General features: G+C 39.9%; 1 protein-coding gene across 4 annotated transcripts in view; it reads right to left on the reverse strand.

Moving 5' to 3' along the window:
* Positions 1 to 25,323, reverse strand: part of TTC7B (tetratricopeptide repeat domain 7B) — a 148,372-nt gene that overhangs the window by 40,735 nt on the left and 82,314 nt on the right. For 2 of the 4 annotated variants that reach the window (XM_089522385.1, XM_089522384.1), the window contains 5 exons: positions 24,111 to 24,183; positions 21,910 to 22,070; positions 19,044 to 19,160; positions 10,432 to 10,529; positions 964 to 1,131 (listed from right to left, as the gene is read on the reverse strand). In XM_089522385.1, the coding sequence (XP_089378511.1) occupies positions 964 to 1,131; positions 10,432 to 10,529; positions 19,044 to 19,160; positions 21,910 to 22,070; positions 24,111 to 24,183 (617 nt within the window). The remainder of the gene's footprint in view (positions 1 to 963; positions 1,132 to 10,431; positions 10,530 to 19,043; positions 19,161 to 21,909; positions 22,071 to 24,110; positions 24,184 to 25,323) is intronic. The other 2 variants (XM_089522388.1, XM_089522387.1) reach the window with 1 other exon arrangement.

Genomic DNA, 25,323 nt, shown 5'->3' on the forward strand with positions numbered 1-25,323 from the left:
TTTACCAATACTGCTTTTTTCCTCCTATCAGTAGACAAATTTGTCAAAGTGACAAATCTGGAGCATCAAAATTGATGCTCTTGATGTTTTCTGAGTGCACTTTACATCTCATATGTTGGCAAAAATACATGGGTAAAAAACCCTCTAGCTTGACTCCAAAAGGGACTACATTCTTCCTAGTTCAAGGCTTCAGGTTCAGAGAGGTGGGAAGGGAGAAGTTAAAAGGGTACACTATGGTTCCTTCGCCTCTAGCTATGTAGACTTCAGGCTTGGAGCCAAGACACCAGAATCCACTTTATCCTGGTATACTCCCAGGCCCAATCCAAGCTCCACCATATTTATATTTTACGTTTTTTGTACACACCTAAAATATTGCGTGTCTACATCTAAAGACACACCTGATGAAATGGACCTCAGATTTACTATTTAGGATTAGGTGCCAGTCTTCCAACATTGGACTCATTATTGGTTTTGATTGCTTTGTGTTTTTTTGATAATGGAATTATCATTGGGAACCAATCCTAGTTCAACAGACTGTTGTCACTGCTGAGCTAACAGGTGCCACTGACCCAACAAATACTGCAGTAGTGCCTTATGCCAACAGCCTTTGCTGTATTCTGTCAGGGAAGCAATGGAGCCTCCTAGTGGGCCCTTCGTGAAACATTGTCTGAGTCCTTCATGGTTGGTGAAACTGGAAAGTTCACAATAGCATGCCCACTTAAAACCATTACTGCACATTTGCAGAAACATGTATTTCACCCTAAAATTTTGGCACCTCCACAAGGCCTAATAATTTATTGAATGGAATCAATACGTATCCCAATAGGTAAACTGCACTCATACCAAATACCTTCATGTTCAATAACATGTAAATGGAATTGGTGCTTAGCAGTTATGGAGATTATCAGAAGCACAAAACAGAGCAAATTAACAATGCCTATCAGAAAGAGGAAATCAGTTTACAGAGTGGAGGTTCGCAGGGCACAGGAACGTGGTCACAGTTTGGATTGGTTGCATAGGGCCACACAAAGGTATCAGTTTTGGGATGAGGGTGAGGAGACTGAGAAGACATAAACAGGTGGAGAAGAGATTCGGTTCTTGAGAAAGATGAAGATGTGGAAGAATCAGAAGCTAAAAAGTGAAAGAGAAAAATTATAAAGAAAATGCCAGAAATAAGATTTGAATGGATTAATGGATGTCAAGAAAGAAAGAAAATAATAACGTATAGTCCCTTTATCTATCACTAATTACGGATGTAACAGTTCCCCCATAGAAAATACAGTTGTTTTCTAGAATCACTGAAAGAATCAGATTACCTATATGAAGTAAAGTTTTCTTATAGTGATATGTCTACTTTAATATATTTAATATATTTAAAAATATATTGAAGTGTTTACTAAGGGAGATGGACATAAAATATTCTCAATTAGACCAATTTATTTTGGAAAGAAAAGATCAGATTGCTTACCTGCAACTGTGGTTCTTTAGGTAGTGATCTGTGAACTCACACACAGAGCTAAGTATAGCATTTTCTAGAGCTAAGTGTAGCATTTATTTTTATTTTTTGCAGGAACCCTGCCCACCTAGTGTGCATGGCTAGGTGGGATTCTGGATAACTCTCTTTATCCAATTAAAGGAGCTCTGTTTGGGGGGATCTATACAGGAGACCAACATTCTGGGAGAGGACTAGAAAGTACTGGTGTGCTGCTCAACCTAAAATACGAGAGACCTCCTAACGTTCAATGAGTGGAGCTTTTTCCAGCACTGGGGAAGTGCTGGAATGGATGTCATCCAGTCTTGTTCATGGCAGACTTCATCACCCTTCCTGAAAGATGCCGTTACCAGGAAGAAAACGTTTTTTTATAGGAGACGAAGGTCACACACTGTTAATGGTTTAAATGGCTTGCTCATCAGTGAAGAGAGTGGTCCTATGCAGACACTGGATGATACAGAGGTGGAAAATCTATGAGTCTGTGATCACCTTCTAAATGAGGAGGAAGTGAGAGAACCTGTCTCTACAGCAAGTGGTGTCTCAGAAGTGATGCAATTTTCACAATGAAACTCCGGTGTTAACGAAATTGGTGCCTTGAGGATTCACTCTAGTTTCTTCCTTTAGACTGTTTTACTGCAAAGTACTTGTTTTACTGAATTCTTGTTTTACTGAAAAGTACATTTTGAAGAGGAAAATGCCTGTAATGATGAACAGGACAATCACGCTCAAGATGAATGAGACAGGCATGAGGAAGACTGGTGTTATCAAAACAGTCAAAGAATCATAGAGTTGGAAGAGACCGCAAGGGCCATCCAGTCCAACCCCCTGCCATGCAGGAAATCCAAATCAAAGCATACCCGACAGATGGCCATCTAACCTCTGCTTAAAGACCTCTAAGGAAGGAGACTCCACTACACTCCAAGGGAGTGTGTTCCACTGTCGAACAGCCCTTACTGTCAGGAAGTTCCTCCTAATGTTGAGGTGGAATCTCTTTTCCTGCAGCTTGCATCCATTGTTCCGGGTTCTAGTCTCTGGAGCAGCAGAAATCAAGCTTGCTCCCTCCTCAATATGACTTCCTTTCAAATATTTAAACAGGGCTATCATATCACCTCTTAACCTTCTTTTCTCCAGGCTAAACATCCCCAGCTCCCTGAGTTGTTCCTCATAGGACATGGTTTCCAGAACTTGTAGATATTAAATAATAATAATAATAATAATAATAATAATAATAATAAATAGTTGGTTTATATCCCGCTTTTCCAATTTTGATCAAAGCGGCGTACAAGTTTAAGTAAAAATACATCAAGATAAAAACAATTCAAACAGTATCTAAAAACAGTCACAATAACAATAAAAACAACGGGTTCAGCTGAGTGGGGAATCCATAAACATCACAAGGTCATCAAACCGAGGGGGTGAAACATGAAAGAACATCTCATGGGGGGAAGGCTTGAGAAAAGAAGAAGGTCTTAAGGTTCTTCTTAAAAGTATCTAAAGATGTGATGGAGTGGAGCTCATCTGGAAGATTATTCCATAAACTTGGGGCCGAGATGGAAAAGGCCCGTTGCGAAGTCCTTGCAATAACATGCCGTTGGGACCTCTAGCAGATTCTTCCCTGCTGACCTGAGTGAGCGGGGCGGATTATATGGGGAGAGGCGGTCCTCCAAGTACCCTGGGCCCAAGCCATTTAGGGCTTTATAGGTCATAACCAACAACTTGTATTGAGCCCAGAAGCGCATAGGCAGCCAATGAAGATCTTTTAGGACTGGTGTTATATGATCTGATCTGGAACACCCAGCGACCAGTCTCGCTGCCATATTTTGCACTAACTGTAACTTCTGGGTTTGGTGTAAGGGTTGCCCCATGTAGAGCGTGTTGCAGAAATCCAATCGAGAGGTTACCAGAGTGTGTACTACAGTTTCAAGGTCCCTCCGGTCCAGGTAGGGGCGCAGCTGGCGTATCAGCCAAAGCTGATAACAAGCACTCCTGACTGCCGCATCCACCTGAGATGACAGCTGGAGCGACGAGTCCAGGAGTACTCCCAAGCTGCGAACCGAGTCCTTCAAGGGGAGCGTGACCCCGTTCAGGATGGGATGGCAAATCTCACCGCCCGGACCCGAGGAATCTATCACCAGTACTTCCGTTTTCTCTGGATTCAAACTGAGTTTGTGGAGAAGACTAGACTGGCAGTGTTGGCAGCTGGACAGTGTCACTGTTGCAGGTCTCTGAATTGCTGTCAGCCAATTTGCCGACTGAGACAAGTTAGAAAAGGAGCAATGGATGCAAGCTGCAGGAAAAGAGATTCCACCTCAACATTAGGAGGAACTTCATGACAGTAAAGGGCTGTTCGACAGTGGAACAAACTCTACACTCCTTGGAGGTCTTCAAACGGAGGCTGGATGGCCATCTCTTGGGGATGCTTTGATTTGGATTTCCTGCATGGCAGGGGGTTGGACTGGATGGCCCTTGTGGTCTCTTCCAACTCTATTATTCTATGATTCTAACAGGGAGTGGCATGTTATGGGGGAAAGATGTGACTGCATTGGAAGTGGTGGGGTCAGTAAGAAAAGGAGTCTCCGTAAGAAAATGAGAACAGTAAGACCAAAGATTAGATGACAGTGCTGAGTACAAAGTTGGAAGTTAGTTCCAATGTGGTGGAGGACAGTCACATGCATCGTTCAGAGAATGATGCTGAAGGCAGATCCATCCAGTCATAATACTAATGGTTGGCAGGTCTGTGTGCAGAATCCCTGGAAAATGTTAAATGTGGGGATTGGTTTAGTGACAGGCAATAGGCTTGTTCTTTAGCATATAAATGTTAAAGTGGTCCCAACTTTTAGTGGACTAGGAAAACAGCAATAGCATTTTATATTTCTATACCGCTTCCTATATCCAAAACACACTGAAGAAATAATCCAGCTTGAGACCACTTTAATTGCTTTGGCTAGGGAATCCTGGGAATTGTAGTTTATTATGGTACCAGAACACTCTGACAGAGAAGGCTAAATTCCCCTAGCATTCAGTCAGGGCAGTTAAAGCGGTCTCAAACTGAATTATTTCTGCAGTATGTTTTGGTTTACAATGTGTAAGCCAACTGCCCCCAACAAGCTGGTTACTCATTTTTCCAGCCTATGAAAGGATGGAAGGCTGAGTCAACCTGGAGCCCTGTGGGTTTGAATTCACAACATTTTGGCTGCAGTACTGGCATTTAATCACTGCACCACTAAGGCTCCCTATTGGTGACTGGGAAACTGATCCATGACTGAGACACTGGTGAGTAGGGGTCCAATGAAAGGGATGGTCTTTATAAGGGGATACTGAATGTAAGATCCCACCCTTTGAGTATGATGCCACAATGTTAAAGGTCATTTTGAAGATGTAACTGGTCCTGCAGATCAAGAGGTTGGCCAGCTTCTCCATATATGTTGAGCTGATAATGTGCCTGTTCTAGAACTGGAATAGTGGATTGTAGCAGAGGAGGCAACACAGGAATTGTAGTATTGAGAAGGATCTGATTGGGTCTGTTGATGAAATCTGACACCAGGATCAATATTAACCTGTTGGTTGAAGCTGAGATGAAGTTTTAGGATTAGTAGGCATTTCTTTAACCATACTGCAAGGAATTATCCTCCTTTCCGAGTCCCTTATCTCTTTTCTTTTTCACTTTTCTTTTTCTCTTTTAGTTTTGTTCTTTATCTGTATCACAGTCTAGTCATAATCTCCCTGGTATAAGAGATGTATCTTGGGTTCCAGAAGGAAATTCAAACGTGGATTGTACACACGTTTATGGTATCATGGAGGGTGGTAGAGTTCCAGCAGCAGAATGAAGAAATAGTCACAAATGGAGGGGACCTGGCATCCATGTCAATGGGGCAAACAATTCACTTTGGGTTTTCGTCTGTACTTTAAAGGAACTATGGAAAGTGCTGAATTCATTTTGGTGATATGGGTCGATATGCTGAATTACTTCTTTAAAGACTGGATTGAAACTGGAAGTGTCTCATGAAATGAAAGACAGCAGCTGTCACTGGTCTGGAATAAAAACTTGCTCCTCACTGCTTCGGACACAACTTCTTTGTGAGGGCAAACATTCTTATGATGTCTTCAGATGAACTGCACTTTAGCTAAGTGCCTGGTAAACTTTATCTGAGACTGTGGTATCACCCTGCAGTTGATACACTTTTTATAGCACTCTGTCGACACTGCAAGCCCTCAGGCTCCATGATGGAAAATGATAATGATGAGATGGGGGGAAAAACTATGATGAAGTGTGTGTGGGGGGGGGGGGGGAAGCAACCAAATGTGAAGACTAACATGACATTGGAGGTTCCTAATCAAGCTGCTGTTACTGCGAATGAAAAGGAACTAAGTGGATGGTTGGAAATCACAGGAAACATGAGCACTGGATGTGAAGGGTTCCCACAGAAAATGCTACGCTTCATTTCTTTGAAGGTGCAAAATAACCTGCATTTATGAGTTCACAGGAAGCATGATGAAGAAACAGTTACTATATAAATGTCTATAAGGCACACAACGTGTGTGATAGAAATAAATACAGTACAGCCCCAGTATCTGTGAGGGATCCATTCCCACGGTTACTGTGGATATATAAAACTGTGGTTAACAGTGAACACTATATTTCTAACAGAAGCTGACCACAAAGTCATGCTGGAGGACTTCCAGATGCCTAGAGAGACCTTTTCCCCAAGATGTGGTTAACTGAAACCATAGTTACCAGTCCTGCCATCAATATGGGGGTTATACTGTATGACAGAAATTAAGTTCCTAAAAAATTTAGTGCCTACAACTGCTGTAGCAGCTGTTTGGGTGATTGGCATACAAGGCCAGATTTATCAATTTGCACCAAAGGAGTATTTTTTTAATAAATATTTTATTAACATATTAACATACAACAAACAAACCAAAGAATCAAACATTAAAAAAACACATAACATCTTATTCTTTAAAAAAAAAGGCCAAAGAAGGAGTATTGTTGTCACCCAGCCTAAAAAGCACCTAGATTGAGATAGACAGGTCCAGCTCAGATACTGGGGGCTCACACGTTTCCTTGAGCACTGTTGGGCAATAAATCAAAGGCAATTTATATATTTTTGAGAGGGTAGGGGTTATTCCCAACTTTATTTCAGAATTTTAGAAGGGATTGTCATAATTTTTGTAAATATATGCTAACAAAAATATTACCCCAAAAATAAATCCAGGCTCCTCCTGGAATTCATAGTCTATAGTGGAATGTTTCTCATTCCTACTGCATATACTGTAAGCCATTCTGCTTGAAAAGAAAGTGGGAAATCTTTCACAGTTGGTAGAGCATGAGTGTGTGAAGACGGCCTAGATTTAGGGAGCTGCATGCTGCTGAAAACAGCTCTGCTGGCTGACGTTGTGCAGATGCTGTAATACCTGTGGGGGGGAGGACTAACCACCACCATCACAGCATAATTTTTAGAGTTCTATACAACAACTGGGAGGTGATATGCCTTAGATGATCTATTTATGAACTCCAACAGCTAGATTTTCTTCTTTAGGGAAATTCTACTACTCCCAAGACAGGAGAGTGATTACTCTGTAGCCTGACCATGGGCAGGACAACCTGTCAATGATTAGCTTTTACAACTAGGCCTTTGCACTTCTAATAACTGAGGTTTCACTCAAGGCCAGATGTAAGGATTAAAAAGGTATATGTTGTTAGTCATAGCTTGATGAAACGTGTGCACACAGGAATGTCTTCCTAGTTAGTGACTTCTTAGAGCCACTATTGAAGCTTTCTTATACTATGAAGGCATAGCTAGGCTGGTAAACATCTTCCTAATCTTTGGGTCCACCCTGAAGCAGACCAGCATCTATGGGACCTGAAAAGGTCTGTGCCCAATCTCAGCCTTGCTGGAGTCCTGTTGAGGTCCCATATCAATCAATTCACAGTACCTGCCTCAGGCAGGGATACAAAACCTCAGGATTAACCGATCACTATTCACACTTTCAATCTGGCTTTAAACTATGATCTAGTCTTTGTTTTGATGAAGATTAGGAAATGTTTGACTCATGGGCCACATGTGCCCATCAAGGCCCCTCAGAACCCTTACTATCCTCCTAACCCTCTGATTTTAAATAATAAAAGGAGAGTTAACCCATTCTCCCTGCCGACTTTCAGGAAGTGTGATTTACCATCTAAATGAAGCTCCCCCACCTCTTTTCTTGGCCAAGAAAGGATTTTGTTTTTTAGATGTGTGGCCCATGAAGACACAGGCCAGGAGAAAAATGTCCCCTGAACCTTTAGAAGTTGCACAACCTTTGTCTAGAAGGATCCAGTATGGGATTAGTGATTCCTACAATGGTGGACTTTATTAAAGATAAGCAAGCAGGGAGAGAAGATATGAACAAGTTTATAGATATTTATGAAACAGCCAAACCAAACAAAAGGACTTTGTCTCTTCCATTGGCCAACTTGTGATGTGACACTACTGACCAAAATCAAGACGTCTGAGTAGAAAACATCCTTCTCATGGTTGCATCACCATCATTATTAAGGCCTACTAGAGCATCCAAGACTGTATCCAAAATGGAAAAGATTTATAAAGCTCCATTGAGACTGAGTTTAAAGTATGGCCTGATTCAGTATCAGATGGGGAGAAATTTGGATCTTAACTTGCTACAAGTGTCACTATGCTTTCCTCCTGTAAAGTAAGGAAAGCTATATGATTGGGTAGCTCAACAGTGAGAGCCAACCTGGTGTAGTGGTTTGAGTGTTGGACTACAACTGTGGAGACCAGGGTTCAAATCCCCACTCGGCCATGGAAACCCACTGAATTACTTTGGGCAAGTTACCTTCTATTGGACAAAGACATTTAAAAATATTAACATTGGTTTTTCCCCCAGTCCTGAGCAAAATGGAACTATTCAATCGAAACTAAATTTAATACTGTAATGAGTGTTGTATTTTTACTGAAATTTTCTATAGTTCTCTGTGGATGACAGAACACCTAGGCATAGAGGGTACACCAGCAAACTCCCTTCATCTGAGTTCCCACCTCCAGACATTTACATAGTGGACACAAGAAAGGGGACAAAGTGTAAAGACCCTTAACAGAATATGCAACCCAACACATGTATATTAGAGAGGTCTAGATTATAAACTAATAATCTGTTATCCACCCTGTATCAGCATATTGTCCACAAAGCCTTGACAAGGCTAGTACTGAATTCTTTCTAAATAAGAACTCATTTACATAACCATGTAAAATATCAATATGACGTTAGATTGAGAAGACTATACTGACACCATAGAAATGGTTACAAAAAGAAAGAAGCAAATCAAAACAAAATTATAGTAAGCATGTTAAGCATGTGTGCTTAAACTTCAGATTTAACAGTTTTCTACATTTTATATTTAACAAAATAGAACTATTCCTGGCTCCAATGGTCAGACAATATTTGTCTGTGAAGATATAACAGTGTTATATTCCATTGCAAATATACTAGTATGAAAGAATGATGATTATACAGAAAAAATAAGAATGCAAATAGATTTATTTTTGTTTGTTTTTGCTCCATGCTCAAAGACTTGTTTATTTTCTATAATATTGTAAAATAATTTTAACCTAAATATATCCTCATTACAACAAAGTTTCTAAAGTGAAGTATGTTTTCAATTGGTAAAAAAGAACAAAGCACAGAAATTGTTCAGAAAACAGTTATACAATTATTATGAGTGGAAGTGCATATGTTTTTGACAATGCAACACTACACATGTCTATTTAAAAGTAAACCCCACTCTTTCTGTGGAGTTTGATGTCTGCTGTGTTTATAGAAGTGTAGTCTTAACTCTGTAGATAACAGATACAATGTTCTTTAATATAATTTTTTACGTCACAAGTTCCTTGGGGCAAACAAAGGATGTGTGGGCAATTAACTGAGTTTCCATGACTTAATTTTTTTAAAGTTTAATGTGTGATATACATGAATTTCAAACTGTCCTCCCTTTATATTTTAGGAATGTACTTCACACAGTTATCTGGATTTGGGCCTTTGGGCCCACAGCCTATATGAATATTTACAGTTCATCATTTAATGCAAGAGAAGGAAAAAACAAACAAACAAAAACCCAGGAACCTAGAGTAGACTCCAGCAATTGATTATTGCATTTATGCCTGTTGTTAAATACAAAAATCTGATGTCTTTATACATATTTTGCACTGGGAGTAGGTTGGTAAACAGTATTCCAAACATTGACAGACACTTGAATTTGAGTTGCGCTTTTAGATTTTACAAATTCATTTTTTATTCTTCAAACACCATTATTACTTTCTGGTTATTGTGTACAAGCTGCTGGTGCCCTGGAGCTACGCCAGATGATGAATGAAGATTGATCAAGTTAATTGGATGGATACTTCACTGAGGCAAGAAATTCTTGGGAATGTTTAGCAGAACTCTGCAGGATTTCCAAGAAATCAAAGAGCTAAGATTTTCAACTAGGGTACAGAATCTTAGATTTAGAAAAAAGGAACTTGGAAATGAGTGTAAAGCACCTCTCTGAAATAATACAGATTGAGCTAGTAGGCATAACACACTCTTCATCTTGAACATTAAAAATCTAGTCCCAAGTCTGCATCCTCCCATATCCCTCTTGCCAGGTAAAACAGTTCTGTTTAGTTTCGCAAAGGAAATTAAAAGTGATAGAAGAACTTTTAAATAACATCTGTAGGGTGGACTACTGAGTATACAACAAGAAGTTTAGACTACAAATGGGATGCTTCCTATAGGAGGGTGCTTAAAAACCTGACATAATTACAAGGAAACTATCTCAAACATTTATCTACATTACACACACACACACACACACACACACACACACACACACATTATAGCATATACCAGACAACAGAGATTATATCTGACACTTCATTGTTGTAGACATGAATTCTCACCTGTTTCGGGGTCACTGAAGTCTGGCAAAGTAATTGTATTAAGCTGTCGTCTGTCAGCAATGGCTCTGTCTAACAAACTGCTGCCCCGTCCAGAATCACTGTAGGAAACAATGGAAGATATTATTCCTATATAGCTAGAAAAGGAAACAGTCATTTTTAGGTTATGTTATATTGATTAATGTGCCCTTTACTTACTAATAGGACAGAGAGCAAATGCCCACTGAGGTTAAAATATGTTCACACTGATTTTCTGAGTATTTTAGAAGAATTAAAATGGGAAATGTTATGTAGGAATTACCTTTCCGCAGTGGTGGGATTGTGTGCTTCTCTGAATCAAAAGGCTATGCTTCAGAGTAACAGTGCTGCTGGTAGGGTTTCCCATGTATGACATGCTTTTACTGAGGAGCCAGACTAACCCTGTCAAGCAGTTATTGGGCAGCATCAGCAGTGTGTGTACAGTACATGTACCGTATATACTTGACTATAAGTCGACCTCATGTATAAGTCGAGGGCAGGTTTGGGGGCCAAAATTATGGATTTTTATATGACCCATGGATAAGTCAAAGGTAAAATTTAGGGGCATGTAACAAAGGAGATAAATGATGAAGCAAAGGAAAACAATGCCAAAGAACTTAAAAAATTCCAGCAGACATAACTATGGCCTGGTAGAGATGGGCCCTTTGCGGCATGCCCATGACGTGCTAGGGTTGCTTGGGGGTGGGGCGTGCACACGCCCCGCAACCCTAGCACGTCATGGGCGCGCAGCAACTGTGTGGCATCATCCAGATGGTGCACACAGCGATGACGCGCCAGCAGTGCTGGATGGATGAGAAAATAGAGGGAGGTCAGTGCTTCCAGGACAGATTACACTCCTTACTTTCATCAGGGGATAGTTCCTTTTTTAAAAATGAGGGTTAAAGTACAGGGTTTATATTGACCCATGGATAAGTCTATGCAGGTTTTTTGGGTCAATTTTTTGGCCTAAATTTCTAGACTTATACATGAGTATATACAGTATGTATGTGTGTGACAGTGGCAGATGATCTCTCTGAGACAAGAGCAATACACCATACTAACACCCGTTAGTACTGCACAGAAAGAGGAACAGTAAATCCCTTTAGATTTTTTTTTCTATGAAAACCCTATGATAAGACAATCTAGAATGAAAACAAGACATAGTGCCAGAAGATGAGACTCCAAGGTTGGAAAACACTCAAAGAGCTACTGGGGTACAGAAAAGTACAGTTGGCCCTCGGTATCTTCAGGGGATCTATTCTGGACCTCTCTCCTGCGTGGATACCAAAATCTACGAATGCTCAACTTCTGTTGTCCCCAGTGGTGGCGCATGCACAGGTGAAGTCCCATTGTCCCTAATGGTGGCACAGCCACATCCATGTGTCCCCACCGAGGACAATAGGGGCCGTCCCTAATGGCAGCGCAGCCATGTGCACATGCCACCGCTGGGGACAACATGGGCTTGCCATCCACGGATACTCAAATGGGGTTATTTTTGCAGTGTGTTTTGATGGTTTATCTAACCATCAAAAAGATACTAATCCTACCCATGCTGACTACGTGATATAAATTTATTTATCAGCAGATCTATTTGTGAATGCAATTACAAGAAAGCAGATCCACTTATAAGGGCCCCACTCTGACATCTGAAACAGCTGACCCACACAAATCATCTTATCTTTGCTGTAGTAGGCTGAAAGGCTTATTCCTGTTCTTCTGTTTGTATGTGAGGTCTGTACAGGTTTGTTGGGGTGGGGAGGAGAGAATATGAAAGTCTCATCCTGACATAAAACCCACTGGTATGCACAAGAGTAGAGTATACAGGGCAGGAAAGGGCATGAATGCCCTCTGACTCAAGCAGTAAAGAGACTTCCACAGATGTTGCCCAAATGGGCATTGCTATTCATAAACAACTGTCATGGTTTCTTTGTTTTTAACTAAATCTTAATTTAAAACATTGTTGCTTTCCAAAGCTTTTAGAATTTTAGTTTATTGTTGTTTTATAATCTTGTATTTTGATTACACATATTTTGTCAGTTTGCTTTGTATAATACAGGTTGAGTCTCCCTTATCCAGAATTCTGAAATCTGAAATATTGCAAAACTCAAAACTTTCCATGGGTAGCTTAGATAGTAACACCTTTGCTTTCTGTTTCATACATAAAACTTTTTAAAATATTGTATAAAATTACCTTCAGGCTATGTGTATAAGGTATATATGAAACATAAATGAATTTTGTGTTTTGGGTTCCATCTCCAAGATGTACATATTATGTATGTACATATATGCAAATACAGGCATTCCAAAATGAAAAACAAAACAAAACAAAAAACAATCCCAAACACTTCTGGTCCCAAGCATTTCAGCCTCTAATACATTTTTTAAAATGTATTTCTATCTGGATAATTTGCTTTATTGCATTAGTTTTATATTTGTGTTGCTGCTTCCTTCCTGTGTATTTTAGCTTGTATGCCTTTGGCAGAGCTGGTTTGTTGTTTTGTTGTTTTACTTTTTAAAGCACCATGTATACTGATGGAGCTAAATAAATAATTGCATAAATAATTTCAAAAAGAAGAAACAGATGAAACCTACTTGCCATTGAGAATAGGGAGAAAGGACTAACTGCAAGAATCTGCAGGCTTTTTAACTCATTTGGAAACCATAGTTTCCCATTATCTTTGTTGGGCTGTTGGTTCTAGAATTCCTTTTCTATACCTTTAAAAATATATTTAATTCTGATAATTCTAGTATGGTCTGTTAAGATTTTAACCTTAACCTTTCTTGCAAATTAACTATTCTCAATTACACACATGTATAGGTAAGCATATCTGCATTCATTAATAATGATGATTAATGTGATCAAGAAAACTAATAAGTACAACCGTCTTCTTTACTGCTGTCATAATTAAATTATTAACTGCTGCCTACTCTTTAATAAATGGGTTTTTAGAAGTTTTTTTGTAAATAATTAGTAAAACATTTACAATAGAAATTAAAAATTCGTATCCTAATTGACTTTGTAAAACATAGCAAACCTAACTACCAAATTATGTTTTTTTTAAATGTATTTCCCATGCAATAAAAATATTCCAAATTCTCCTATTAACAGAAGTTCTAAAATTCATACCAATCTCCACTGTAATCATTATTTAAAAGTATTTTTTAGTAAGCAGGAGTGGGCTAAAGTAATGAACAGTCAAGAAAATAATGACAGAAAATGACTAGATTTTCAAACAACATTAAAGAAATTGGGAGGTATAAACATGACTACAATTGTGTCCACAAGATTATCATGTTGAAATTAGGTATGAAAAGAAACTGACAGCATACTACTCATGTGAGCAGTGTACAAATTCAGATTGGCACTTTGGAAATTAAGATAAGCAGGACATTTTGCCAAATACACAATGAGAAAATACATCCAAAATGTGTCTAAGATGAAAAATGCTGCTTTGGAGGGTAGCTGATTATATTAGTAACCCTCCCAAAGAGTGGCTCTCCTCCACTTTTAGCTTGTCAAAGCACAAATGATAGGCTGAAATATGATTTAAACCCACTTTTTATATTTACAGATGAGCAATTAATGTACCTATATATTTCTCAGCTGTCTTCCCCTGTAACTGTTGGAAGACTGGATCTTTTAGTTTTGGACACTTCTTTTAAAAATTGAGATGATTTAAATCACAATCCTGCAAGTATGCTCTCATAATTAAAAACTGTGCATAGGAATGTGGTATCACTGAAGACTGAATATTAAAAACTATGATAGTATTGAGAACAACTGCAACAAGAGTAAGGCGTCATTCACACTAGCATTTTTGTGACGAGCAGATCAAGGGAGATTTGATGATGCATTACTGAATCAGAGTTCCCACTATGTTTACCCCGATTGAATCTCTCCATGGCAATTTAACCCTGATGAAGTTCACCTTACCATTTGTATCAAATTAAAATGGAACCGCCATTTCACTTGTTCTTGTTTTTTTTTTTTTGTGTGTGTTTGTTTTTACACCATCAATCTAATGATACACATCTACATCACACTGTTTGGCCAATCCCTCCCCCCCCCCCCCCCCAGCCTTGGAGGATGGCAATGGCAAGACCCTAAGAACAATCCTTAGCAAGAAACCCTGTGATAAATTAGCCTTGGGAGTCACACTTTCTCAGCCATATAATAATATAATCTTTCAACAGTATAATATGTGTGTGAGAGCTTTAGTTTGTACCAACTTGGGAGCAGAGTCTGTTGAGGTTTTATTTCTTGGGAAAGAAGGGAAAAATGACCGCTAACCCACAGCCCCACTGATAGGGTTTTTTTTTTAATGTCAAGCAAATCATGTGCACCTTTGTCATACTGATAGCGTGAATATTTAAAGGTGCAGTCTACTGTGGTCATGCAATACCAAATATGTGCATAAGCTGTCAAAAAAAGTTTTTTTTAAATATCTAATGATGTTCCCACAGGTGAACCCCATCCCTGGTTTTGGTGAGCTCTGGGCTGGGAATCAGACTTCGGTGTGGATAAAGGCACTGATGGGCAGAAAAGAAAAAAAGCCAGGCTACGCTTTAGAGAAACCAGTTTCCAAAGCGCAGAAATTTGAATCCACTACATTTCTGGAGCTACTTTTTTCACTCCTGCAACCGAGTGCTGTGAGGGGAAAACAATGGCTCTTGGCTAGCAGAGAGAGAGCAAAGGGGTGGGCATGATCTGCCCCCTGCACATTAACCCCTCCCTCCTGCATGGCCAGAATGGGATCGGGAACAAGTTCACATTGGCAGCACCATGATAAAACCCAGCATTTTAAAAAAGAAACAGGAAAAAACTCGATCTTAGAAAAACTAGGTTAAGGGGGATTTGCGCTGCCCCCCCCCCCCCCAAATTTGGGTTGTGAAAAACCAGCACAAGCATGAATGACCCCCCTTTTAAACTGGTATGCAAACCAGTTTATAACGTAGTGTGAACGACCCCTAAATTATTAAACAGGTCCTGCCCACACTGCAGCGAGGTCAGATGAAGATATTCTATCTAGTTTAACTGATTTGGTAGCAGGCAAAGAACCATACATTTGGTATTTTTTCAACCTGGCTGAAATCAATGTACAGCTGTAACAACTGAAACGTTTCCGACTTATGGCAACAAATCTATCAAAGGATTTTCTTGGCAAGGTTTATTCAGAGGGGGTTTGCCATTGCCTTGCCATGAGGCTGAGAGTGTGTTGCTTGCCAAGTTCACCCAGTGGGTTTTTACCTGGCCAAGCCAGACTTTGAACTCTGGTCTTCAGAGTTTTACTCCGTCACTCAAGCAATATGCCACATAGGATCTCCCCAAAAATTCTTACTCACAGTGAAAAGGACTCCCTTGAATCCCCCCTCCCATTCCCCCAAATACACATACCTTTTCCCACATTCAGCGCAAACTGAAAGAAACATAGAATCCTAGAGTTGGAAGGGATCCCTTGGGGCTATGGAGTCAAACCCCATTCTGCTGTGCAGGAATACATAGGATCAGAGAACCCTAGAGTTTAAAGACACCTCATGGACCATCCACTCTGACCTTTTCTGCCATACAGGAATACATAGAATCATAGTACAGCGGACCCTTGCCTTACGCGGGGGATCCGTTCCGGACCCGCCCCTCCCCCCGCCCCCCCGTGTAAGGCAAATTCCGCCTATGCTTGAGCCCCATTCACTTGAATGGGGCTTGGGTGCGCATCGCCCCTTGCACCCCGCGCACTCCCTGCAGCTTGAGCACTGTATTGTAGAGTTGGAAGGGTTCCCCAGGGGCATGTGGACCACCCTTCTTCTGTTATGTAGGAAGACACCATCAAAGCCCTCCCTGTACAGGGGCCATCCTGATTTCTGGCATATAATGTGTATTAAGTGTGTATCATTTTCTGCTGGGGTTTGGTTCCAGGATCCCTCATGGATAACAAAATCCGTGAATGCTTAAGTTCCATTAAATATAAAGGCCAAGCAAAATATGAGAAATGAATATGTGAAATGAAGCAGTTAGGTCAGGTCAGGTCAGGTCAGGTCAGGTCAGCTTTGCATAAGTAAACAAAAACATTTTGAATCTTCTGAAGACTACTTGAAAGCTTCTTAAAAGCATCCAGTGATAATTTTCTTTTCCTATTATTTCCATTTTGTTGGCCAATTTCTAGATCCCTCCTTCCTTTTTTTAACATGTTCAGGGAACTGAAGAGGTAAGCTCATTTGATTTCATCCTTTCTCTATTTTTTGCCATGCAAGTATGCACAATAAAGAATTCTGGAGGTAGTGGCTGGTGACTTTGCCTGTTCCAGGCAGGCATACACACCTACAACAGGATCAGCTAGAGCAGAATTTAATCCTTTCCCAGTATAAGCTTTATTGCACTGTTTACTGCAAACAAAGTGCTGAGCCTGCAACCCAACATGGAAAGTCTATGGGCTGAGCACATGGGCCAGAATAACACAGGACAAACCCATGATATCCTGGCCGAGTCCTAACCCAGGTCAGTCACTGGGCCAGTATAGGGACAGGAGTGGTTACACACCTGCCTGTCCCTGTGCCATGGACCTACTACTGCAATGCACCCTTTACCTTCCTCTGCCACTATTGATTAGATTCCCATTGCTGCATCTGATGTGGAAATGAGGTGCCTGGCTGTACCCACATAGCCAGGCACTTCATTTCATCAGATATGGTGAAGAAGGTCTGCCTAATAACAGTAACAGTGGAGAAAGGTAAGGTACACTGCCAGGGGTTCCTGTGGTATTTCAGAGGAACTCCACAGCAACTGGTGGGTCATTTTGACCAGCACTAAGGGTTCTCTGTGCTGGGACTGGACTGGCAGCCTGGTGTCTGGTCTATAGAGTCCTGGCCTGGGGGTATTGAAATGTGTTGTTGGGAGGAACATGGGACTTTTGGCTTGTGTCATTGGATGGGGGCATGGGGCTATTTTTCCACTGGTGCTAAAGTTGCTAAAAATATTTAGCAACGAAGCATAATAAAGAAAAGGGAAGGCTAGGTGGGTGTAAAAACATTTTGTAAAAAGGAGGGTTTGTTAACAGACGTATGCCTGTATTCTCTTTCGTCAATTCCTTGTCGTTCCACTTAACAGAAGTTATCATCTAATGTTAATGCCGCTGTTGTATTTACAACCAAATATTGTTCTAATATTATTTAAAACTTTGTCAATTTTAGAGCAAGAGGTGACAATGTGAATAACATCTACCTGATAATCATCTGAAATTGAGCAATTTCAATTGAATCCCTAAAACCAACTGTGCTATCCATCATTATGCAGAGACAGAACATTTCAAACTGATTAGCACTATGGCTCTCCTTCCCACTTTAGCACAGAATGATTCTCCAATGTAAGTAATAGGTATCTACTGCTTCTGACCCATAGACCAACCTCTCTATGTGTGAGCTGTGCATCAATAACAGCATGGTACTTCCTGCAAGATTTTAATCCTATTAATCGGAGGAAAGGTATTTATAAAACAATATATGTTAATGGGACAAATCATAAGCCAGAAAATACAGATGTATCTATGAGCTTGTTTCGCAACAGATGTCTGATTCCAAAACTGACAAATTATACCTTCCTCCTTTGTTTTTTGAATGCAGCAGTTTTTGAGAGAGGACTAGTTTGTAAGAGAGTGATATATTGAAAATATTCTACCTTGAAATTATCATTTAAAATGTCTGTAAGTCTTCATAGACTTAATGTTTTACCAGTCAAGTTAAAAGAACTGAAATGTAATTAGAATCTGCAAGGCTAATGAAGGTACTCTCACCAAGTTAGACACATGCAGAAGCATTTACTCCAAGTCAGTTTTCAATTGGCATCAAGAGAGAGCCACATGGTGGCTGTTACCTCACAGCAGGGCCAGAGCTGTTACAAACTGGGTCTTAGAGAATCTGAAAAGAGAAATGTGATACACTGCATGGGAGAATTTGTTGATCTGATATCATACGGGCAGGAATACTATTCTGAAATGGCTTGTTATGATGCACTATTGCTTTATCCTTTGCCTTTACTTAATATTTAGCCTTTATGAATTAAAAAAGTTCTCAATTAAAACTTAGCACAATCACATGAAGTGTGAGAGTAAGCTCTTTCACCATCCAAATTCTCATTTTGCCAAAGACAGCCTGATGAAACAATCCTGACTTTTTATGAAAAGCTAATCAGAATCTCTACTACTTATACTGAACGTTTTGTGAATGATAGAGGCCCATGATGAAAGGCTGATTTCACTATTTTCTTATATAAAGTGTGGATGCATTATTATTATTATTATTATTATTATTATTATTATGCAGCTTTGTTTCATATATCCCAAAAAGAGTATGCACAAATATCCCTTTTGTTTCCTATTGTTAAGCACAACTGAAGTTGAGCAATTCAGATTTTCCCCCCAGCGAAAACAAAGAAATAAAGTGAGTCCATTCTTGTTTATTATAACCATGACAGAAAAAAGAATTAGAAGAGCTTTTTTGTAACTGTTATGAAATATAAACTGGAACAATACTATATTCCAAGAAGAAATTATACCTACACCATATACATGATTCATGAAGCACATTAATGCTCTACATGGTCTTACCTGGGGTTAGTGAGATTGTAACAGGATTTCCAGATCTGCAACATGTGTTTACAAGTAAGGAGTGCTTCATCTGGGCCCCTGCAGAGTGATTCCAATTTGACTTTTGAAAACAGCAATCTGAAGGGGGGATGGAGAGAAGGTTTTTTTAAAAAAAAAAATTCAACGTGAACTACCGCCTTAGAAGAGAGTAGAGGTGGAGGAAAATTTTGAAGAAAAGTAGTGAGGAAGGGAAGTGTTGAATAACTCCTCCCTAGATTTTCCCCTGAAAACTGTCCCCACCTGACAATTTTCCAGCTGGCTGGTAGAAAGGATTTCCTCCCAGATTTGAGTATGTCATCAAATGTTCAATTCATCCTTCGGAAGAAGGAATGTTACACCTTCAGGGATACCTCAGAGGAAAACATCTATCATGTCTATCTCTAGATTTATTTTAATAACATTTCTACTACTGAAAAGTAAAAATATAGCATTTTCTTAAGCACTCAAAGTGTATTGTGTATGTCATCCCTATAATCATTACAACATCCTTATAAGGTAGGCCAGTGTTATTTCCTCCGCCCTCCCCCCCCCCCACATGAGAATAAGACTGGGGGCAAAAGATCACTAAAAGAGCTCATGCCTGAGCTGAAACTGAACCACAGATTTCTTATTCACAGCTTATTAGAAGAAACCAACTCTTTTTTTACAAAACAGTGACATTTTCAGTATGCTATCATTCTGCAAAAAATTTTCAATCAGAAAATTCTGTCAAAAACCTGTTATTATAACTTCAGCTATTTGTGATGGAGCTTTTTATTCCCTTTTACTGATCCCAGTCCAAAGAACAAAAGCAGCAAGATAAACAACACTATCAGTTAATACATCAGCCTTGCAAGATCATGAATTTTCCTTTAAAAAATCAAATGAATGAAAACAGGCAGCCACCCTCTCATTTTCATTCCAGCTAGTATTTTATTTCTTCATTGCACTCCAAAACTGCCCAACAATCATAATCACAGCTCTATGGACAGTATATTTTTGTTGTTGTTGTTGTGTGTACCTTCAAGTCGTTTCTGACTTGTGGAGACCCTATCATGGGGTTTTCTTGGTCTGTTTATTCAGAGGAGGTTTATCATTGCCTTCACCTGAGGCTGAGAGCATATTACTTGCCTAAAGTCATCCAGTGGGTTTCATGGCTGAGGCAGGGAATTGAACTCTAGTCTCAGTGTATAGGTATATTAAAAAACATAAAATACAAACAGCTGTAAATAAAGTACATAAAATAAATGCTCAGAAAATGTTAAAGACAATGAAGCACCTAAAATAATATAAAACCAGGAGCAAAAGAGAAGAGTGAAATGATCTAAAAGTAATTTTTGAAGTATTTCAAATACCTGGGAGAATTAAAAAGAGTCTTGGTGATTCAAAGACTGTAATGTAGATGGCAGGTGACCTTTGGTAGGGAAGACATTCCATTGCTAGAGTGGCATCACAGAAAGGGCCCCGGTGTAACTACTGCTCCCTCACCAAGTTTGAAAAAAAGCACCTGAAGGACAGCCCTCCCAAAATAGGGTTCAAGGTAGTTAAATGTGTATTACATTTAGCATTATATCAATAGCTGCATCTGCACTGCAGAAATAATCCAGTTTGACACCACTTTAATTGCCATGGCTCAATGTTATGGAATTATGGGAAGTGTAGTTTGTTGCAGCACCAGAGCTCCACTACACTTCCCATAATTCCACAGCATTGAGCCAGGGCAGCTAAAGTGGTGTCAAACAAAATTATTTCTGCAGTGCGGATGCAGCCTGAGAAATCTATGGCACTACAGATTAAACAGACATAATATATCACGGTGAGAACTCTAAAAGTAAAACACCGTATAGGTATTCACAATTATTATTCTCAAAGTAAAATACAAGATTGTAATTCACAATTCCAGTGCTTTAATTTTGCATGATATTGAACTAAGTATGGAAAAAATATTTCCTCAATGAAATGAAAGAAAAGGGGTTTTTTAAGGACCGGGAAAATGAGAAGATGAGAACCTTTCTGAAGCTGTTTTTCTTCCCCTCCACTGGTCTTCAAACAGACTTATCAGCAAAGATTCACCTTTTTGCTGCCCCTCCCAGCCATGGAGTGAGCAGGAGGAGAACAAAGGACAGCATCATCGCCAGCCATGTTATGATAGTGAAAACCCAAAAGCACCATCCTCCATGATGTCCGTCCGGAGAATCCTCAGGAGGTGCTAGAGGATGACTGCATCATTGTACCAAGAACCCAATTCCACCTGCCCTGGCCACTTATTGTCCATGTTAGGGGGAAGGGGCAAGGAGAAGCTGAGTTAGAATGGTTGTTGGCAGCCATGTTCTGACACAGCTGTCAAAAGCGATCCACACTCATAGAATAATATATTTGGAAGAGACCATAAGGGCCATACATAATCTAAGCACCCCTGACAGATGGCTATCCAGCCTATTTAAAAACCTCCAAAGGAGACACCATTATGAGGCAGAGGGGACAGGTTTTCCCTGCCTCCTCTGTCATCCACAACATGGCCATGTTGCAAGAAGAATGATGATTATCAGTAAGGATTATCAGTGCCAGCTATGTCTTGGCATAACCATTGACAGTGATTTTCACTTGGCTTTCCCTTGTTCCCTTCCGCCAGCCACTTCATGGCTATGTTAGTGTGGGGAGGCAGGAAAAAGGTTAGTAAGGGGGAAACTGTCTCCAAGAACATCTTGGAAAACTGCACATTTTATAAGATATTCCTGCAAAAAGGAGAAAACGTATTCAATTATTTGTTCTCGCCTATAGGAATGAACAAACAAGTACATCCTTATGCTGAACATGCAGGTGTATGGAAGCAGCAAAAACTACGTACATAAAGTTTTCTGGGTATTCACTCAAGGCCATGTCAATGATATTCAGAGCATCGTGGTAGTGTTTCTGAGCTGACAGCAAGAGGGCAAGTAGATGCAAAGAATTAGCATCATCTCCCTGAAGCTGAAGAGCCTGGCGAACATAACCCAAAGCTTCTGGAATCTATTAGAAAGAAAAACTGAAAGGAGTTATTATCACCACACATAATTATGTTATACGTTCAGATTATGAAAAATGAGAGAGCAAAATACCCCCTAAAGATATATTTTACACATTAACTACATGAGAAAAACATGTTTTTTTAAGCTGCCCACTGCCAAACAGTATCGCATGCCAATGGTTTCATTGCTCATTAGCAATGAAAAGTAACTGAAATATTTTCACCATCTTAATTGAATCAATTTCCTAAAATAAACTTGAAAACTCTTCCTTTGCTTTAGAAATACAAACTAGCTTAGTATTTTCTAAATTGCAAGAAACAAATTTTAGGGTGTTTCAGTCTCTGTGTCTATTGAAAGATTTTCTTTTAACTAAAGGTCTTTATAGTATATTATATAACAAACTCAAGCGCTGAGAAACCTGCAGGGGACAATTTTAATCACACAAGAATCCACAGGTTCGGCTGGCCTTGTCAACCACCACTAATTTGTCCTTGCTACTCTTCTCATTGAAGAGAAGTGGGGTTATGTGGAACTGTGAATACTTCCAAGGTCAGCACAAAGCTGGGGACAAGTCTGGACTTGGAAACAACAATTGTGGAAACACTCATGGCCCTAACCCTTTCAGCAGTAGCACAGGTCTTTAGTGGTTCCAGCAATTGCCACAACAGGAAAGGCATCATCAGTATGGTCACAATAGCTTATATACTATCTTTACTTCTGTCCTTTAACTTATGTTTTCTTGGACTTCAATTGATACGGAAGATTCACATATATCTGCTGCAGCATGAGGAAACTAATCAGAAGAATAAAAAACAATGCTTTACAAACAAACAAGGACAACTAGGCTCTAGGGGCCTTAATGCACCAGCAGGATATGGAGGACCAAATCCATCATATCTGCTCGCAGAACTACCCTGTTCCTGCCCTTGGCACCTACCTAGTCTTGGCACAGTGACAGGTGGGTGTTGACACAAGCTACCAACACTGCATCATGGAGCCACCGCTGTTCTATGTGGAGGCCCCTGTAGCAGCCCATAAGGACAAAAACAGGGCATCTGGCTTTCTCCACATGACCAAGTGCTCCTTTCTGATATCACAGACTGTGACTGGATCCTGCATGTAGAATGGCGGTGGCAGGTAAAGGGGTGTGCAGTTGTCCAGCCCACTAGCTGCTGCAGAGGAGTTTCTGAGAAACTCTGCTGCAAACAGCCAGCCATTTTAGTCTGGACTAAGGGCTGTGTGGGCTGGATTCAGGCTGGATCTGCAGGAATAGCTTCTGGTTTGGCTGTCCCTAGCCCAGGACATGTGTTGTTTAAATCGGACAATGCCAGTGTGGGGAGAACATGGGCATTTTGGCCCATATGTACAGCTCCTCTATCTCATTTTGGGAGGAAGATCAGGAGAGGGAGGTCAATTATGAAACAAAATTGTAGCATTTCTGCACTATGGAAATTAGATGCTTCCTAGGCCTGTTACAGACTGCCAAAATAAAGCTGCTTCGGGTCTCTTTGGAGGTAAGCTATTTAAATGATGCATGCATCCTAAGAATCCAGAAGCTGCACCAAAGCTGCACTCCAGTGCTTAGGAATGGAGTGTGGCATTGGCGCGACCTCCGGACTCTTAGGACCCAGGCATCATTTAAATAGCATACCTCCAAAGAGACCCGAAGCAGCTTTATTTTGGCAGTCTGTAACAGGCCCTAGAAATGCCTCTTTAAAATGCTCCCTCTAAAACAGACCTTTCATTTCAAGACAAAAAAGTAATCACATCTATTCTTTCCTTTTCTTTATATCGTGAATTAGTAGAAAGAGTATAAACGGACATAGGCATACAAAGATGAGCAATATTCAACCCAACATTCTTTACATATTTTCTGAGGGAATGCTGTTAACACACACACACACACACACACACACACACACTTCTATTAATATTTAGTTTTACTCAAAAAATGAACACAGCAGAAAACAAAAGCAATTCACTTAACAATTTTAGTTACTGCTATAATCAATTAAGCTTTTAAAAACATTTTTAAACTAACCTGCCGGGATATAGCAAACTGCAAAGCTAGATAAAATGCTGCCAGGTGATCAGTTGGAGACAAAGTATGTGCCCTGAAAGACATATTTAGTCTATTAATACTCTTTAAATGACTAGATCTTCCTCAGTATTTACAAGTTTTATTGTAGCAATGAGTGCATATGTGTATTTTTGTGTATGTATTGGTGTATATCTATATGTGTGCATATGTGTATATGTTTAGGACACAATCATACTTATTTTAACAAATGGAAAATATGGCACATTCAACCATTTTTCAATGGATGTTTTAGGATGTGTAATGTTCACTATAGTGGGAGCTTGTGATGATCTATATTTAATGTCCAAGAGACATTAATATTTTATTCACGTTTTAAAATATGAATTAAAACCCCAAAAAATGGATTGTTCAGTTTTGGATGGGATACAGAGATATTCTTTCATAGGTGACTGTTTCAAAAATCCAGCTAAAGCCAGTTGTTACCATCTGGCAGCTACCCAGAGATCTATACAACATCATCAGTTTCAGACCTCAGTAAACAGTCTAAAAATAATCCAGATTTAATACTCCAGGCAGAAATGAATGCTATGCTACAAGAAATAACAGAGATAATGCCATCTGTAATTAAAGGGAATAAATATATAATATAGCTAAATCCACATTTTCCACTTATGAAGGATCATCACTAGAGTGAGGAAGGAATTTCTCCTGCCCTTCTATTATCTTAGTACACAAAATGTATAGCCTGCAGCAAGTATGATAACTGTTCCCACAGAATGAATTTTAGGTGTGTTTTAGTAATTTGAATCTATAAGCACATTTTCTTTTTTTAGGGCAACAATATCATCATCATCAACAACATGTAGTTGTAGTAACACCACCACCCACTATAGAAGTGGAAGTAGAAACATAGTAGCCCGGCCAGAGAGAAGCCTGGGAAGGGCGCGCGTTCGCCCCTTGCAGGCTTCTCTCCAGCCGGCCTCCTTCCTCATGAGGAGGAAGCCCGGCTAGAGAAAAGCCTGGGAAGGGCGCACATTCGTCCCTCGCAGGCTTCTCTCTGTAAGACGAATGAGTGAGTTCTGACTTAAACCCAGAGCTGAAGAACCAAAGAACCAAGGAATTATGCTTTAAACATAGCTAAAGGACCAAACAAGATGGTTCTGTGCAAAGCATTGATGTGGCGAAGGTATTTGGCAACCAAGGCGAGGAAAGT

This window comes from Sceloporus occidentalis, unplaced genomic scaffold (assembly GCF_023333645.1).
Source record: "Sceloporus occidentalis isolate IW3139 unplaced genomic scaffold, rSceOcc1.0.p SCAF_4, whole genome shotgun sequence".
In the NCBI taxonomy this organism is placed as follows: Eukaryota; Metazoa; Chordata; class Lepidosauria; order Squamata; family Phrynosomatidae; genus Sceloporus; species Sceloporus occidentalis.